We start from the raw sequence: 18876 nt of genomic DNA, 5'->3' as shown, positions 1-18876 counted from the left end.
TATTAAAATTTCTGCAAGATTTTTGGTAAATATAGACAGGATTATTCAAAAATTTATATGGAAAAGCAAACTAGAAAAACTAAATGCTCTTTTGATAAGAGGAATCAGTCTACCCAATTTCAGGACTTACTCTATAGCTATAGTAACCAAGACTACATAGTATTGGCTGGAGGGACAGACACAACGATCAAATAAAGAACCCAGGGAATTTCCTGGCAGTCCAGTGGTTAGGGCTCTGTGCTTCCACTGCAGTGGGCATGGGTGCAATCCCTGGTCAGAGAACTAAGATCCCATAAGCCGTGCAGCATGACCACAAAAAAAAAAAAAGAATAACGAACCCAGAAATCGACCAACACAAATATGCTCAACTAAACTTTGACAAAAGTATGAAAACAATTCAGGAGAGGAAAGACAGACTTTTCAACAAAAGGTCCCAGAATAACTGGACATCCATAGGCAAAAAAAATAAACCTTGACCTAAGTTCCATACCTTATATAAAAATTAACTCAAAATGGAACACCAACTTAAGTGTAAAACATAAAGCTATACATTTTTTGGGGAAAAAACCTTTGGGATGTGAAGCTCGGCAAAGAGTTCTTAATACCCAAAGCACAATCCATAAAAGAAAAAAACTGATCAATTGCATTTCATCAAAATTTAAAACTTTTGCTCTGTTAAAGACTGTTCAGAGTCTGTTCTGAATCTTGACTGCATCAATATGTCAATATCCTGGGGCTTCCCTGGTGGTGCAGTGGTTGGGAATCTGCCTGCCAATGCAGGGGACACGGGTTCAAGCTCTGGTCTGGGAGGATCCCACATACCGCAGAGCAGCTGCGCCTGTGCGCCACAACTGCTGAGCCTGCGCTCTAGAGCCTGTGAGCCACAACTACTGAGCCCATGAGCCACAACTACTGAGCCTGCATGTCACAACTGCTGAGGCCCGCGTGCCTGGAGCCCGTGCTCCACAACGAGAGAGGCCACCGCAATAAGAGGCCCAGGCACCATGACAAGCAGTGGCCCCCGCTTGCCACAACTGGAGAGGGCCTGCATGCAGCAATGGGGACCCAGCACAGCCAAAAATAAATAAAATTTTAAAAAAACAAAATATCCTGGATGTAGTATTGTTTTACAGTTTTGTCAGAGGTTACCACTGGGGGAAACTGGGTAAAAGGTACATGGAATCTCTATATTATTTCTTACAACTGCTTGTGAAGCTATAATTATCTCAGAGTAAATTAAATTAAAACACACACAACAGATTCTACAGGCATGTGAAGAGATCATGAACAAATATATACAGTGCCAGGTAGTGACAGATGCTATGAAGAAGAATAAAGCAGGGTAGGGGGACCGAGGATAGAAAGGGAATAATGATGTTAGAGAGAGGTCACAGGCTGTACTTGGTAAAACATTATCATGAAACTGACACTAACAGAGTGAACAACGAATTTCAGGTTATAAGCAAAAACTTCAAAAGCAGAAATGAAAAATCAACCAAATGTCCTTCACAGCATTCTCTCCCCATTCTAATCTAACATGCACCATATACATATTTTAAGCAATCAGTTTATAATATGGTACTCTTTTTTCAGATATTTTAAATAGTTCTTCATCATTTATGATATCAACTCCACTTCAGTGAAACATCCAACCAATGTTTTCCAAGATGGCTGCCATCATCTTTTTTTACGGTAGGGAAACTAAAATACAGTGAATGTACGAAACTCAACTGCCTAGTTAATACCTGACATGCCAGAAATGAGGATGTCTTAAGCATACTGTTTACAACCCTATCATATTAGTCATCACATTCTGCCTTGTATTCAAATTGTTTTCACTAGACTCCCTCCCATCACTGAAACTGTAAAGTACAATGGAGGGAACCTATAAACAAGCCTTCTATATATGAAGAAAGCCGGTAGCACTGACTTTTGTTCTACTAGTATACAAATTAACGTTAAATAATTACCATCCTACAGAATCTGGAGGTAATGGCATACTTCTGTACATAAAGTAGAATGGAACAACCTACCTTGAATTTCTCCCTGAGGATCTTTGTAATACCACTTCTGCATTGCTTCATGCATCAATGGAATTGAGACTCCCTTAGCTCTGTGCTCTTGCAGTTTTGATGCCAGTCTCTCATCATCTAGTGCACTGTCTTGTAGATAAGCCACCATCTTCTCAGCTTGCTAAGGGAAAAATTAAAAAATGAATTGTGGAAACAAATGATGCTAAATTAATACTTGTACATATAAAAATTGTCTGCCTTTTTTGGACTACTTGATCTGTGAGAGGCATTGTACAAATAACGCAGCAGGCAACAATTTAATTCGTCTTACATGCCATGAAATAGGTACTATCCCCATTTTACAGAGGGGGAAACTAAGGCTCAGAGGGTGTCAAGTCTTGCTCAAGGTCTCAAAATTATTAAGCAAACCCAAATGAGACTGAAACACAAGCTGGTATGGATCAAAGCCCAAGCTTCTAATCAACATATTTTAAGAGTGCCATTTAGACAAATAAACAATCCTAAGTTATACAAACTAAACCTATAAAAAACACGAGCATTAACAGATCAAAAGGTTCAATTAAAACAATTACAAATAAAATCTTTTACAAGTTTTACTAAGACACTGTTCCCTTTCTTCCTTTCTTCAACATTTCCTGCCACCAACCACTCCACCCTGAAGAAAAGAGAATTTCTTTTGTAGAAAGCAAGTTATCATTTACTTTACATATAAACAATAGTATATAAAATCTTAGGGAACTCTAGAGGCATGAATACGATGGTAATATCCTGAGAGTTTAACTATTTTCCCTGTTACACTTTAGGCAAAAAATAGAAGACACAGTGCCTATCCACAGCTGCCTTGTATTTGCCATTTTTGGCATTCCATTAATTTCCAAAAAGAAAAAAGAAAAGCAAACAGCTAAGGGCAACCTCAGAAGAGCAAAAAATAACCTGATATAATGACTCTACACAGCAGAAACTTAAAAGCATTAAATGATCTGAAAGACAATTACTCATAAAAATAAACACTAGACATAAAAACAACAATTTCAGTACACAAAACCTAGTGCACAAAAGTTCCATTTCTGAATATTCATTTAATGCTTTTCAATGTTTATGGCAGTTCGAGAGGGGAAAAAAAAGGATTACGTGATTTGTACCTGCTCCAAATGTTTGAGACCCTCTTCATCATCCGGTTCTGTGGAAACACTGCCCATACCAGGAGCACCTACGACCGGTGTTTCAACTGGCCGGAGGGCAGGACTAGGATTGGAAACAGGAGGTGGAAGGATGAGAAGAGGAGAGGCTGTATCTGAAGGAATCTGTGACAGGGGCTGCTGGACACCAGGAACCATTTCTAGAGGAAAAAAATGTAGACAGATAAAAATCCTTTAAAATAGAGACTCTTATGAAAAATAACTATCAAGTCGGGCAGCTTACTAAGTGGGCTCAACAGATATGTGAACCGTGTCATGAACACTGCTGCTACTTCTTATGGAGAAGTGTAGTATTTTTCCCTAGAATGACAGAAGTACCTGCATAGGACGACAACAAATAAGATTAAAAGGTATCCAGAAAGGCCTTTTACAGTGCCAACCTGTATCACTAGAGCATCTACCCAATAGTTATAGGTCTACCTCCTGAAAACAAACAGAGTCAGTCCAATCCCTTCCTTACATCATGTCTCTGAATAGTAAAGACAATTTAAACAGCGCTGCAAATCTCCTCGAAGATGCCACATCTCGGCATAAAACTCTTTATTAAAAATATCTTCAATTATTTTGACTAAGTACCTATTTCAAGTTATTATTAACATAATTCAATGCAACACATTTTGTAGGATAACAAAAAGCTCTCGGAGTCGACCCGTACAGTGCAGGAGGTTCTCTGCAATAAGAATAAAGACTGCAAAAGAGGTTGTGTCTTGGTTCCTATTTCTAACCTCTCAGCATGCAGGTTCTTAGAAAGGAAAGGGGGATGGAAGTAATTAGATACAGTTGCAGTTTCCCCTTTGAAACCTTGTTTGTTAAATTACAGATACCGTCTGCAAATTCCTGTTCCTCTCACTCTATCCTTTCTTTGCCAAACTTAACAGGACAGCCTATACAACCTGTCTCTACCTCACCACCAACCACACGCTACAACGTGACTTGCACTCCCAAGTCCCCAGAAAAGCTTCTCTCCCAAAGATAAGCAGTGACCCAAAGTCCCCAAATCCAACAGCTCCTCCTAGTCCCCGTCACCTAGCCTTAGTCTGACATTATCTTCCCAATTCTAAACTGGAACATTCTCCTTCCTTCATTTTCCTGCACTCTATTCTTGCCTCTGAAGATTTTTCTCTGGCTTCTCTATCTACCCTCTGAAAGTAGGAAATATCCGTGTTCTATTCTCAGTCCAATTCGTCTCACCTCTAACAAGTGTAATCTTTTAAATTTTCATTCTCTCTGGCCCTAAACTCTTCCCATTGAGCTACAGTCCCCTCACTCAGAAATGCTCTCTGGCCATCGCTATCTAATTTCTCATCAACACTTCAGACTCAATGTTCATAACTGAATTTGTTCTCTCCCCTCCCAAATGTGCTCCTCAATTTCCACTCTTTTTCTGCTAAGGATACCATAATCCTCTCAGGCACCTCACTCATCTTTGACTCTTCCGTCTTCTTTGCCCTGATATACAACAGTAACCACGTCCTGCCAATTTCTACTTTGAAATCTCATCTGCCACTACCTCCCTTTACAAGTGTACTGCCTACACCACAGTGACTGCTCAGGACACCAACAGGTCTCAGAGCAGCCCATCTGTCATCACAACCTACCCTACACAGAGAGCTGTCAAGTATATGTTCCAACCGTGTTTCCCACCAGCCTCCTTTTCACACCTCATAATTCATGTAAATAAAAACAGGAGCTGATTTCCTGCCCATACCTGGGTCAGTCCTACTTCCTCACTGTAGCTTTCACTGCTACCTAGTACTGGAATGCCCTCTCCTAATTCATCCAGCTACACCTACCTCCAAATTCTACTTATTATTCCAAGACAAGCTCAAAGACACCTGATCCCTGAAGCATTCCAGGACTCTGCCAATCATGAATTCCTATCATTACTTTTCGTCCTAGGTTACCGATATACACATGCTTTATTTCCCCCAGAGACTATAAATCCAGAATTTCCATCTTTAATGCCACCTATGCAGCTTTCCCAAAATATACATGTCTAGACCCCACTCTAAAATCTCCTGGAGCAAGGCCCCAGGCATGTACATTTAACAGTATGAACCACAAGTAATTTGGGGCTGGGAGGGGGGACATATCATAATTGAAAAATGAAAGAGGTCTCAAAACATGCAAGTCCCACGGTGCCTTGTATATATAGTAGAGATTCAAATACTTGCTGAATTCATTCATTCAGCTTTATGATAGACGTGAAAAACTGAGAAACAAAAAACCCTTGGTTCAAGCTACCAAAATAGTATTTATGGGGCAAAAAAGAGAATAAACAGATCTTTATAATATTGTATTGCTATGTCAGAAACAGTGCTGGTTGTTTAAGAAGAAAGAGAAGACACCTAACCTAGCTTGGGAACTTGGGGTGGGAGAGTTTCAGGCACAGAGAAAAGCATATGCTAAGGCACAAAGGCAAGAGAACAAGGCACATTTCAGGACCTAACAGGCTGTGAAGCTGGTGAATAGAGTACAAAGTAGAGAGAGATGGTGCTGAAACTGTACGGAGGGAGGCAGATGCCAGGTCATGCAAGGTCTCTTAGGCCATGTTAAACGGTGTGAATTTTTATGATGAATAAATCAATTCACCTTTCAATATCAGGCATTATACTGTCATTTTATGTCCAAGAAGAAACATGGGAATGAACATTAATATTACCTACTAAGGTATATGAGCAACTTAAAATCAATATAATGACATTGGAGAAGGAGATACACTTTAAGCTTATTCTCCAGCAAAGGTGATGGACTTGCACAGATTCATCTTGGCCTCTTTCGAAACAATGGCATTCTGGTGTGTCATCTGGATGCACACATAGTCATTACATAAAAGGAATCTGATATGGGGAATCAAACTACCACAGAGGATCCCAAACTCAGTTTGTTTGACTGATACCAGGGTGGCTATATCATAGCACCCTAGGAAATGATACTACTTTGCTGCTTCTAATTCTGTTTTGATGAATTCTGAGATAGATACACAGGGGAGCAGTGTTTGAGGTTTACTGGTAAAATAATCTACTCCAATAATTTACCACTAGAAGCAGTTCAAAGAGGCATAAATAGAAGCCTCTCTTATCGGTGATCACGGGCCCCAGCAAAATCCAAGTTTGGCTTGTTGCCTCTCATAAATACATACCGTCCCCCCTGCTGGGTACTTTGGTTGACAGACTATTTTCTGTCCGACTCTCTTCTTCAGCTTTTTCCATTTGCTCAGTTTTGGGTTCCTCTTTCCTCTCAAACTGTGGTGCCTCCTGAGGCTGATGGTCTGCAGGAGTGCCTGGTCTAGCAGATGAGGTGGAGGTTTGGGGGGTTTCCTCACTAGCTTCTGTAACATGACATAATCTTAAATTAACAACTTAGGAAACTTTTAGTTTGATTTTTTTTTTTTTAAAAGTGAAGGACAAAAATGAGCCTTACCAACTCCTACTCTGTCTGTCTTTTCTCCTTCCTTATTTGTCTTATCGGGTTCTTTGGCTTCTTCATTATGGCTACCTTCAGAGTCAGAGCATTCCTCCCCTTCTTCTACAGGCCGGAAGTCCATCTCCTGCTCTTCTGGGATAGGCTCTTTCTGTACTTTCTGTAGCAAGAAAATTAAGCCAAAGATTAACAGCATATTTGGATTTGGAAGAAGGTCAGTACCTGTCATAATATTTAAAACAAAATTCTTACCTTTAGAGACAGGAATGCTCCAGATGAGTCAAATGTGCCCATTTCTTCTTCAGCATCCTCTAAGCACCATTCAGGCAAGCTATCCCTGTCATCATCTATGCTTCCACTGCCAGAGCGCACCCTTCGGTAACCCCGTTCATCATCCCGATCTCGAAAGTCAAACTCAAACCTTCGCCGTCGTTCCATGTGTTCCCGCCAGCCTGCAGAACGAGGGCCATCTGGGATGAAGAGGAGGACACAAACCTCAGAAAAGTTTTACGACAGTATTTGAGAAAGAAAACCACAGATAGGAAACAAAGGAGAAAACTACAACTGACGGCAAATTCAAATGGATCAATCTACTAAAGAGAAAATTAGGCAAATGAAACGAAGCTCAAAGCTCAGTATTATATATGATACGCCATCACTAAGTGACAACAGTAGTTATCATCATTAACTACTGAGTCACACAACATACTCTAAAGCTTTTAAAGATAAATTTAAAACAAATCACTTTTAAAAGACAGTTCTCTGCAAAGTACATACTTTTAATAAGCTCTAGGTATCTGACTGAAATGCTGCTAGGCCACTCACGTGGCCCACTCCTAGCCCAGACTTATGGCACTGGATATCTTTCCATACTGAGGTCCATGCCTTCCCTTTGGCAAGTCTTAAAGCATTTTCTTTCTTCTGATGAAAATATCATTCTTTATGGATAAAACCAGCTCCCTTGATAATATATAATAATATCCAAGATACTATGATATTATGTCAATTCATAATATCAAACTCATCATGTCCACTTACCAGCCCTAGGATCCCATTTGTAATTCTGATTCCCAAAAAAAAGTCATGGAATTATAGCACTGACATGTCATATTTGGCCCACTATCCTAGTTTTATAGTTTAAGAAGCAAAACCTCTGACAGCAGAAGTAACGTGCATAATGAAAAGCAGAACTAGAATCCAATTCTGCAACCTCTACTGCTTTTTCCACAATAACATGCTTACTCTCCTTTTCCTTTTCTCTCATCTCTAAACTCTCCCTAGGGAGTTTTAATTTAATACCCCCAGGGACATTCCTAAATTCACCCTTGCATATTATGTAGCACATCTACTTTCCAACAAAAAACGAATGCCTAAGACCAAAAGCTACAAGTTAAGGTATTTTCTCTCTCTCTAAAAGAAAGGGGGGGGGGGTTCTTGTTAAAATCTGACAAACCTGAGCCTAAGAGAGTCTTAAGAGGAGACACATGTTTTAACCTATATCTTTGCTTTCTCTGTGGGAGACAGCAAAAGAAATGAGGTCACAGTTAAATGTTACTATACTACTGAGGCCCAATTTGCTAAAACCAGCAATCTAAAAATCAAACTGAAAACCGAAGGGCAAAATGTTAAAACACCAAATACAGGCAGCATCTTATAAGCCACTTACAAAAAGGTAAGAAAATATTATTCTCCCACTTCCCACACTTTACTTACAACAACAAAGCACCATTTACTATCTTCTATGAAAATGAAGGAATTTTACACCCAGACTGCCTAAATGTTAACCTAGAGTCGTTATCCCAAAGAAGTGCTCATGATCAAAAGCTGAATTCCAGAGTACTCTGTCTGCTACTCTTACTTCTAAGTATGCACTGTGATAGAAATCTATCCTTCTAGGCATGTGGCTCATTCTTCTCTCTTAACTAAGTTTCCTAAGTTCACCTCCCAGAGTGGGTGCTTAGCTGTCCTTAATGCTCCCAACTCCATACATATCCAACTGTGAGCCATACTTCAATAAAACTATAATATTTTTGTTGTCTTAAATAGTTAATAAAATTTTATTCACGAAACTAAATTTAGCAGATAAGGCACATCTCTAGCTTATTAAGACTGAGACCACTTTATATCAGAACTAAAGTTTGATACTATTTTCATAAGTCAAAAATCATGATATTTAAAATTTTAATCAAAGCCTAATAAAGGATTAACTAAAATGTTAAGGGTAACTGATAACAACTGATATAATCAGACTTATTTTTAATATGCTTGGTTGAAAAAGTAGATGGTATATTTTTTAATGCCTATTTACAGTGTTTTTTCAGCCCCCATGCATCTTTATGTCCCCCAAACTGTCTTTTTAAAATATATGGATAAAAATTTTGGAAAATTGTCAAGTTGATGACAAAACTGACATGAAAAGTCAAATACTGGAGAGAAAGATTTAGAAAAGATGGGGAAAAAAAAAGGACTACTATATATATCCAAAATCTAAGCTCTTGGGTGAGGAGGGTAAGTGGTAGAATATAACACTAAAGTTTTACTTTTAACTCACTTTAACAGAATCAACATCAGACGTTTGGGTTCAGAAACACTGTTCATCTTCCAAAACATTCACCTTGTTTGTTTTTGATCAGCTGGAATATTTCTTCTTGCTCAGCCCAGATCCCGTCCATTCTTTCAGTGAATGCTTGTTAGGAACATAGTCTACAAACCCTTCTGCTTACAGGCAAGCTCAGCACAAAATGCCATGATGCCTTGAAGAGAACTATAACAGACGGCTGCCCATGACACAGACTGATGAGAACTGCCTAAATAACTGTGATGCAAACAATGCCCACTAACAATAGAAAACTCACCCAAGAGGCAGCCAATGAGGAGTTGGGGTAAAAGCATTATAACTCTATCCAAAGATTAACTTCACTAAGTTTCCACCTACCCACAACGCCATAAAGCACCCTGAATGCCTGTTATAATGTTAACTCAGACGGAGACTAATGGTTTGTTAATAACTTAATTTTTAAAAATAAATAAAAACAGTTTACATTATTATTATAACTTCCTCTATTAAAGTAAGCTTCCTTGGCATATAGCCAATAGATAAAACAATGTTATGCATGTGAAATTCAAAAGACATGTACACACTCTTTGTATGCTTCAGTTCTGCATGACCCCAAGATTTAAACTACAGTGGCATCTGATGATCACGAAGCATAGAATCAACACTTGGGTAGGGAACGTTCTTTGACACAAAGCACCAGAGTCTTCAATTACCAACATATCTAATGTCGGGGAAGAACAGTTTGAAGCATTCTTAAGAGTCAAACAGAAGAACTTATAAAACCACTAATCACGACTATTCTCTCTCCTTTTTCTACAGTTAGAGGAACAAAAGAATAAACTTGTGATTATGTTTTTGACCTGGGTTTAAAGTTTATTCTTCAAATGAGCAGAAATCACATTTTTAGGACAAAAAGAGAAAAAAGAATAAATCCTCTCTTATGCAGGAAAAAAACTCACTTCAGGGGGAGCCCATATTCCTAAGTAAGCATATAATTACCACCTAAGAAAAACGCATGCTGAAAAAAGATTCAAAAATTTAGGAAAACTGAATGAAACCCTCTCTCATTTTTGCAGTTAAGGGCAGGTGCTTCCCATTAAACCACACTGCCCCAGAAAAATAAAAGTGACTTTAATCAACTAAATAGCTGTGGGGAATATTTTATGTTAAAAATTTTTGTGGGAGCAAGACTGAGTGTGACAACATAAATATGACCCCTCTTGTTTTTCTTTGCTGGTTTATGTTTTCCACTTTATCCCTAACAATTCCCACCAAATCCTCACTATTTCGGCCCCTGTGTGCTTTTACTCAGCAGAATTCTTACCAGGACTGTGAGGTCGCCACCTCTCTCCATCCCTCCTTGATCCAGCTAGTCGCCAACCTCCATCTTCATCTTCTCCATTCTGTTCCTCTCTAAAAATACGCCAATTTTCACTTTCTGATCGTATAAATTCATGCTTTCTTCCCACTGATGTTGGGCCACCTTCCTCAAAATTTGGTCTCCCTGTAAAGAAAATGAGTCAACATAAGCCTCTCAACCAGCAAGGATTTTGAACAGACTTGACTGCTCAAATCAAGCTTTTCTGCAAAGGTGTCCATTTCAACGTTCAGGCAGTATAAATAACTGTGGATATATGTGTACATTATTAGACACATTTCTCAAAGCTGAATGTTCTAAGACTGGGAAATTATTTTTTTAAACAAAATAATATGCGCATTTTATAAAAGGCCATGCAATGAAAACTGAATCAACCTTCCCGCTACACAAGAGCCCCCCCGAGTCTTGTTCCCCAGAAGTAACCACCATCAACAGTTTCTTATAAAGCCTTCCAAACACTGACCATGGTTATACTTATGCATATATATACAGATCTCTCATTCACACTCACATAACACTACCCTCAGGCTGTTACATATGTTGTTTTGTACCCTCGCTGTTTTCACTTGGCAGTCCTTCCTTACCAGCATATACTTCTTTTTTTCCGTTTTTAAGTCATACAATATTTTTAACTGCATGATTTACTAAATCAACTTAATTTATTTAATCAACTTCTACTGGTGATTCTGTCCAAATAGGATATCTGTAAACTTCAACCTCTCTTTTATTCCTAAACAGACTGTAAGCTCAAAACCAGAGTGTGGAGGCACTCTACTTTTCCTTTACTCTAGCACCTGGTACACTACAGGCGTACAACAAATTGCTCTGGAACAGAATTCAAAGCTAAGCTATGTCTAACCTGATGCAACTCAAGAGCTACATTAACAGTGAAAGAGAGCCCCTTATGCCAAGTAAACTAAACTGGTTTCAAAGGACAAGATAATTCTGAACTGTGCAAATCCTTCAGTCACCATACCACATGTGCTACCACTTACAGTTCACAACAAATTACCCCAAATCTCACATTAAAGTATGTAGCTGAGTATCCGAAACATACATTGATGTCTTCAGTTTATAACAATAAAATATACAAATTCTCACAGTAACAACCTCAATTCTTTTCATTAAACCATGTTAAAAGTGAAAAAAAATTCTACATTTGAAAATGAGGAAATTCTAATTTCTGGTCATCCTCTTATATTCAATTTCACACGTATTAAGATTCCATATCCTGTTCACCCAAACAGTTATTAGGTTGTTACAAGATATTATTCTATTACAGAATAATCTTGGAATGGGGGGGGTACAATTATTTGCTTGGCAAAATACCCTTATTATGACAGGCAGCCTCTAAGACAGCCCTCAACAATCCCTGACTTCTGGCCTCTGTGTAATTCCCTCACCTTAAGTGTGGGCTGGCTTGCTCCTAACAGAATCCAGCAGAAGTGATGAGATGTCACTTCTGATACTAAGTTAAAAACTTCCATCTTGGACGCTCTCTCTGAGGGAATCCAGCGGCCCTGTTGTGAGGCAGCCCTGTGGAGAAGCCCACATGGCAAAGAACTGAGGCTTGCCAACAGCCTCGTGAGTGAGCTTGGAAGCGGATCCAACCCCAGATGAGCCCTGAGATGACTGCAGCCTCATGAGAGACACAGGCCAGAACCACCTAGCTAAGCTGCTCCATCCTGGCCCACAGAAACTGAGAAAATAAATGTTTGCTGCTTTCGGCCACTAAGTTTTGGGGTAACTTGCTACATGGCCACAGTTAATAAAAACACTCACTTAACTGATTTAATCTTCATAACAATACTCAGTATTAGAAATTATTTTTCCCATTTTACAGCTGAGAATATTGAGGCTCAAAAAGATAACCCAGGAGAATTGTCCAAAATCACACACCACTATTTAAATGACACAGGATTCAAATCTTAACCTTCTGACTCATTTAACAAATATTTATTGCATACTGCACTAAGTGCCAAGTTTTATGAATTCAAGTATAGATACATTCCATGTCTGCCCTTGGGTTAGAAGGGTCAGAAGACATTCCAGGTTCTCTTGCTCAGAATAAGAAGGGATGAGACATTTTACAAAGCCCACATCCATTATATGACTTGATGAAAAATATAGCTATACTCACAGAAGAAAAATTTAAAACAAAGAAATCCCTAATGCGTATAAATTGATAAGTGATGGCAAATGACTTTTAACATATGTAAATCATTCAGTCACAAGCAATATGTGCCAGGCATACTGAGAATACAATCGCCTGATGGATGAGCTGGTCAAAACACTGATTTTCATCTACTTTTACACTACGTCTTTGAGAAGTAATGAATGTACCAAAATAAGCAAAGGAAACCCATTAATGGCAAAATGCTTAACGCATCAAAAACTGGTCATTACAGTTTTTTCTAATAGATGATAAGCTGCAAAAAATTAAAGATATTAAAAATAAAAATACCAGTAATTCCTCAACCATAGAAATAGAACTCTACACATCTGTGGTTTTTACATAACATCTTTAAAATGTAATTTCAATCAGTGTACCCACTATTTTGTAATCTAAATAGCATATACTTCTCTGTGATTATACATCTTACTGATAATATAAATGGATACACAGCAGGTATACCTTGCAGCTGTTGCACTATCTAGTAGATTATTCCCCACCGGACATTTGCATCATAACTAACTTATTGAGAACTAGATAACAAGGAAGAAATATCTGTGTGCATATGCGTTTTGTTTTTCTGAACTACTACTTCTGAAAATAAACTTCAAAGAGTAAAATTACTAGGTCAAATGACAGACTTCATACGTTGGCATACTTTTCTCTCCTCCTCAAAAAAAGGGTAGGTAAGACCACCAGACCATTTTAGATTATCAAAACTAAGTGCTGCTATCCTTTTGAAGCTTTTCTACTTTAATGGTTGTAAAATGGTATACTAGTGTGACTCGAATACGAATTTTTCACATCAAAGATTTTTCATATTGTTTGCTGACTTTATTTCCCTTTATGTGAATAATTTGTCTGCATTGTTTTCTAAACTAGCAGCTTCTATAACCTTCATAACTGTCAAGTCCTACGTATACTTTTCATATTGGTACCTAGGAATAAGAAAAATATAAAGGACAGGATAGGGTAAAAATAGGGAAACTAAAGGAAGAAAAAAATCTTGCCTTTCTGCTTACTGCAATCTCATAATTCTCAACCTGTTGGAAAATCTGTACCTCATAAAGTTTAAATGACTATTTATGCCATTCTTTGTTCCAAAAAGGATTTGTGACAGAAATTTTGAAGATATAGAGGAGCACAATACTAAAGAAAGAATGAAGATCGTGGAGTCATAGACCTGATTTTAAATTGTCTCCAATTCTGATCTGTACACCTTGACTAAAGAAGATCCCATTCCTAATATGAAAGAGGGTATGTGTGTGTGTGTGTATTACTGAGGTAGCCATCTGAATTTACACAAACACTAGCCAATTCCAAAAATTCTATAACAAAGGAGTTCAGATCTTGTTACCAAGTGCTTGTTTCTACAAAATAATTCCTAAAAACTGCAATATATTTATCAAATGTTGCATAACGAATAACTGAAACAGAAAGATCTGGGTGACAACTCCTCCAGTAAACCAAGGAAAACCAGAATAATATAATTCTGACATGCCAAACATATCCCACATGTAAGTGCAAGGTAAAGAAAGTTTTGCATTCAGGCATCATTGTCATTTTCATAAGAGAAGGATGAAAAGGATTCAAGAACTTTTAAATGTACCATACTCATCTCCTCCTACCTTTAAGAAAACTTAGCATTGGACTTCCCTGGTGGTGCAGTGGTAAGAATCCGCCTGTCAATGCAGGGGACACGGGTTCGAGCCCTGGTCTGGGAAGATCCCACATGCCACAGAGCAACTAAGCCCGTGCACCACAACTACTGAGCCTGCGCTCTAGAGCTCATGAGCCACAACTACTGAAGCCCGCGCCTGGAGCCCGTGCTCCGCAACAAGAGAAGCCACCGCTATGAGAAGTCCGCGCACAGCAACAGAGTAGCACCGGCTTGTCACAAGAGAAAGCTTGCGCGCAGCAACGAAGACCCAATGCAGCCAAAAATAAATGAATGAAAACTTATTATTGAAGTATAACATTCATATCAAGAAGTACACAAATCATAAATGTACAATTCAGAGTTTTCACAAAGCAATATATATCCACCTAACTACTAAGATTTAAAAAAAAAAATTTATCAGGACCTCTCAAGTCTTCATGTCCTCCCAATCGGCCCTTACCAAGGTAAACGCTATCCTGCCTTCTATCTCCAAAGATTAGTTTTGCCTATTTTTGACCTTTTTTATATAAATGAAGTGTCAGTTTACGTCTAGCTTTTTTTTATTGAAGTATAGTTGTTTAATTAACAATGTTGTGTTAATTTCTGCTGTACATCAAAGTGATTCAGTTATACATACATACATGCCCTTTTTTAAATATTCTTTTCCATTATGGTTTATCACAGAGTATTGAATATAGTTCTCTGTGTCGTACAGTAGGACCTATTGTTTACCCATTCTATATATAAAAGCTTACATCTGCTAATCCCAACCTCCCACTCCACCCCTCCCCCAACCCCCTCTCCCTTGGTTACCACAAGTCTGTTCTCTATGTCCATGATTCTGTTTCATAGAAAGGTTCATTTGTGTCGTATTTTAGATTCCACATATAAGTGATGATATATGGTATTTGTCTCTTTCTGACTTACTTCACTTAGTTCAATAATCTCTAGTTGCATCCGTGTTGCTGCAAATGGCATTATTTCATTCCTTTTTATGGCTGAGTAGTATTCCATTGTATATATGTACCATATCTTTTTTATCCATTCATCTGTTGTTTCCATGTCTTGCTATTGTGAACGGTGCTGCTATGAACACAGGGGTGCATGTATCTTTTTGAACTAGAGTTTTGTCTGGGTATATGCCCAGGAGTAGAATCGCTAGATCATATGATAATTCTATTTTTAGTCTGAGGAACCTCCCTATTGTTTTCCATAGTGGCTGTACCAACTTACATTCCCACCAACAGTGTAGGAGGGTTTCCTTTTCTCATACGTCCTCTCCAGCATTTGTTATTTGTAGAGATTTTTTTTGTTTTTGTTTTTTTCTGGCGGCACCTCATGGTTAGCGGGATCTTAGTTCCCCAACCAGGGACTGAACCCAGGCCCTCAGCAGTGAACGCTGGGAATCCTAACCACTGGACCACCAGGGAATTCCCTGTTATTTGTACAGTAATTTTTTAAATAAATTTTATTTATTTTTATTTATTTTTGGCCATGTTGGGTCTTCGTTTCTGTGTGAGGGCTTTCTCTAGCTGTGGAGAGTGGGGGCCACTCTTCATCGTGCTGCGTGGGCCTCTCACTGTCGCGGCCTCTCTTGTTGCGGAGCACAGGCTCCAGATGCGCAGGCTCAGTAGTTGTGGCTCATGGGCCCAGTTGCCCCGTGGCATGTGGGATCTTCCCAGACCAGGTCTCGAACTCGTGTTCCCTTCATTGGCAGGCAGATTCTCAATCACTGCGCCACCAAGGAAGCCCCTGTACAGTTTTTATTGATAGCCATTCTGACTGGTGTGAGGTGGTACCTCGTTGTAGTTTTGACTTGCATTTCTCTAATGATTAAGAGACATCAAGCATCTTTTCATGTACTATTGACCACTCATATTTCTTCTTTGGAGAAATGTCTATTTAGGTCTTCTGCCCATTTTTCAATTGAGTTGTTTGTTTTTTTGTTATTGAGTTGTATGAGCTGTTTGTGTATTTTGGAAATTAAGCCCTCGTCAGTCCCTTTGTTTGCAAATATTTTCTCCCATTCTGTAGTATGTGTGGCTTCTTCCATTGAACATTACGGGAAATTCATCCACGTTGTTACAGAGAACAGAAGCTTGTTCTTTTGCACTGTGGTATGGGATCTCATTGTATGAACAGACCACAATGTATTACTCTACTACTGATTTAGGTTGTTTCTAGTTTTTTGCTATTATAAACTGCGTTGCTATAAACATTCCTGGAAGTGAAATTTGGTGAGCGTATGTTTCCAATTCTGTTGATACTTACCTAGGAGTGAAACTGCTGGGCCATAAGGTATATTCAACTTCAGTAAGTACTACCAAGTGTTTTCCCAGAGAAACAGTACTACTTTACCATTTTTTGTTTGTTTGTTTACTCATACCTCTAGCACACATTAAGATGAGTGCTTTCTCCATGAACAAATACAGTTAAAGACATATGACTGAAAATAAAGAAGCGACTTAGACATAGCACCTACCCTCCAGGTCCACAGTCCAGGGACACACATGTAAACAAATGACTTGATACATTACAGTTGACAAAATGCATTGATATATCTCATCCGATCCTCATAATAACCACAAAGGTTGAGTCAACCTTACCATCTTTTTTTTTTTTTTTAAACATCCAAAGATTTTATTAGGGGAAATGCCTGCATGAAAGAAAGGAGGGAAGAAGCCAGGGAAGGCTGGGAGAGCCATCAGACCAAGATGCAAGGCACGGTTAGATACTTTATAAAGATTTATTGAAGAAATTAGGAGCTTCTTTAAGAACTTTGAAGTCAGGGGTCAGAATGATAAAATTACATTCACATAACTTCTTACAAATAATAACATGAAAGAATTTTAGGGCAGAAAAAATCTTAGATATAAACTAATCCTGGGTAGTGACTGTGAGAACCAAGGACTTCACAGGGTCCTGGGCTTCACTCTGTGCTGGGACCAGCCACTGGACTGGACTGGAGCAGGGAGCTCATTTACCTTCAACCTTACCATCTTTATTGTTCCTGTGAGGAAAGGGATACATGTAGGGGGATCTCCCACGGTCACACAGCTGAGTAGTGACCAAATCAAAAATAGAACATAGATGTTCAAAGTCCTAATCCAGGGTTTACTCACAAATTAAACCCATCAGAAGCAGCCAGAAATTCTACAAAAATAAAGTAGAAAAGGGAAGTTCTGGGATCTAATTCTAAGGGGCTCTTAAAAGGCAACAGACATATCATGCATAGAAAAGCTTGGGGATAGAGACTGCCAAGATGTCTAAATGGAACTAAATTTGTTAACCTTCCAGCAGATAAACGATAACAAAATGTGTACCCCTGAAAAAAATGTTAAGATCAACTTAATATATAACAATATAAAAACTTTACTCAAAATTATTTTGAGGGGTAAAAAAATGACTTCAAGTACAATCTAATAGAATATACATTTCCAATTACTACTAATATAACTTACAATATAAATTATACTGTATGCAAGAATCGCTCTAAAACATTAAAATAAATCCTTTATAACCTAAATGATTACAGTAGATTTGTATGTATATAAATTTGGGTGGGGATTGAGGGTGCCAAAAAACTTTATAATGAGTTAACTCATTACAGGGTTAAAAAAAATAAATATATTTGTGTATTATTGATACAACTTAAAATAAATGATAAAGTTGTTCATGGACAACTCAGAAGATAATATCTAAAGCTCCTTTAATGTCTAAAAATTACATGACTCCAAAGTGACCAGGGCTAAAATGAACGAGGGACACCCACACCCACATGGCCTTTCTCAGCACTTAAAATCAAAGTCTTCCTCTTTCTATAACATTAGCAATATGACAAAGTTGAGTAGCCAAATATTTTAGTTGACTTTTTAAAAAATCTTAACAGATTAATATGTAAACAAGATGATTTAAAGGTAAACATAATTAAATAATTTACAAATTAATGCCTGAACTAAATATTTCTAACCTATAGTCAACAAATGAGCTTGGGGCTATGAATCCTTAAACTGAAAGCACCTATCACACTGGCATGCTTTTATCTTTTTTCAGGGAAAAGGGTCTAAGGTTTTTGCCAGGGTCTTAAAGGTGTCTCTGACCTCTAAAAGGTAAAGAAATATAAATTTAAAATATATTTTTTTCTATTCAATATGGCAAACATGGCAGTCTTATGAGCAAACTATACTACCTGTATAACACATTTTATATTCTTACATCAACAATTCCTCAAGATGTACAAAAGGTGCTAAAATACAACTGCACTATGTATATAAATACTTTCTCCAACGGCAATAAATACTTGGTTGTTTCTGCCTGAATGTATTGTCTAAATAGGACTCTTCTAAAATTAAAATAAAATTAAAATGCAGTATTGGTTTTAGTCTGGTGTAATTGAGTGGACTTCCTAAGGAGAAAGAGCAGTAAAAGGGCACCTGTGTGCATGTTTGACTTA

General features: G+C 38.1%; 1 protein-coding gene across 2 annotated transcripts in view; it reads right to left on the bottom strand.

Annotated features, from left to right (window-relative positions):
• GIGYF2 (GRB10 interacting GYF protein 2) overlaps positions 1-18876 on the bottom strand; it is a 99936-nt gene that overhangs the window by 43671 nt on the left and 37389 nt on the right. Inside the window, exons 7-12 of one of the 2 annotated variants that reach the window (XM_065881093.1) lie at positions 10537-10716; positions 6908-7125; positions 6656-6815; positions 6375-6563; positions 3176-3372; positions 2034-2193 (exon numbers count right to left, since the gene is read on the bottom strand). In XM_065881093.1, coding sequence (XP_065737165.1) covers positions 2034-2193; positions 3176-3372; positions 6375-6563; positions 6656-6815; positions 6908-7125; positions 10537-10716 — 1104 coding nt within the window. The remainder of the gene's footprint in view (positions 1-2033; positions 2194-3175; positions 3373-6374; positions 6564-6655; positions 6816-6907; positions 7126-10536; positions 10717-18876) is intronic. The other variant, XM_065881094.1, reaches the window with a different exon arrangement.

The sequence above is a fragment of the Phocoena phocoena genome, chromosome 7 (assembly GCF_963924675.1).
Source record: "Phocoena phocoena chromosome 7, mPhoPho1.1, whole genome shotgun sequence".
Classification (NCBI taxonomy): domain Eukaryota; kingdom Metazoa; phylum Chordata; class Mammalia; order Artiodactyla; family Phocoenidae; genus Phocoena; species Phocoena phocoena.
Note: the sequence above shows the minus strand (reverse complement) of the source record. Positions and strands in the feature narration are given on the sequence as shown.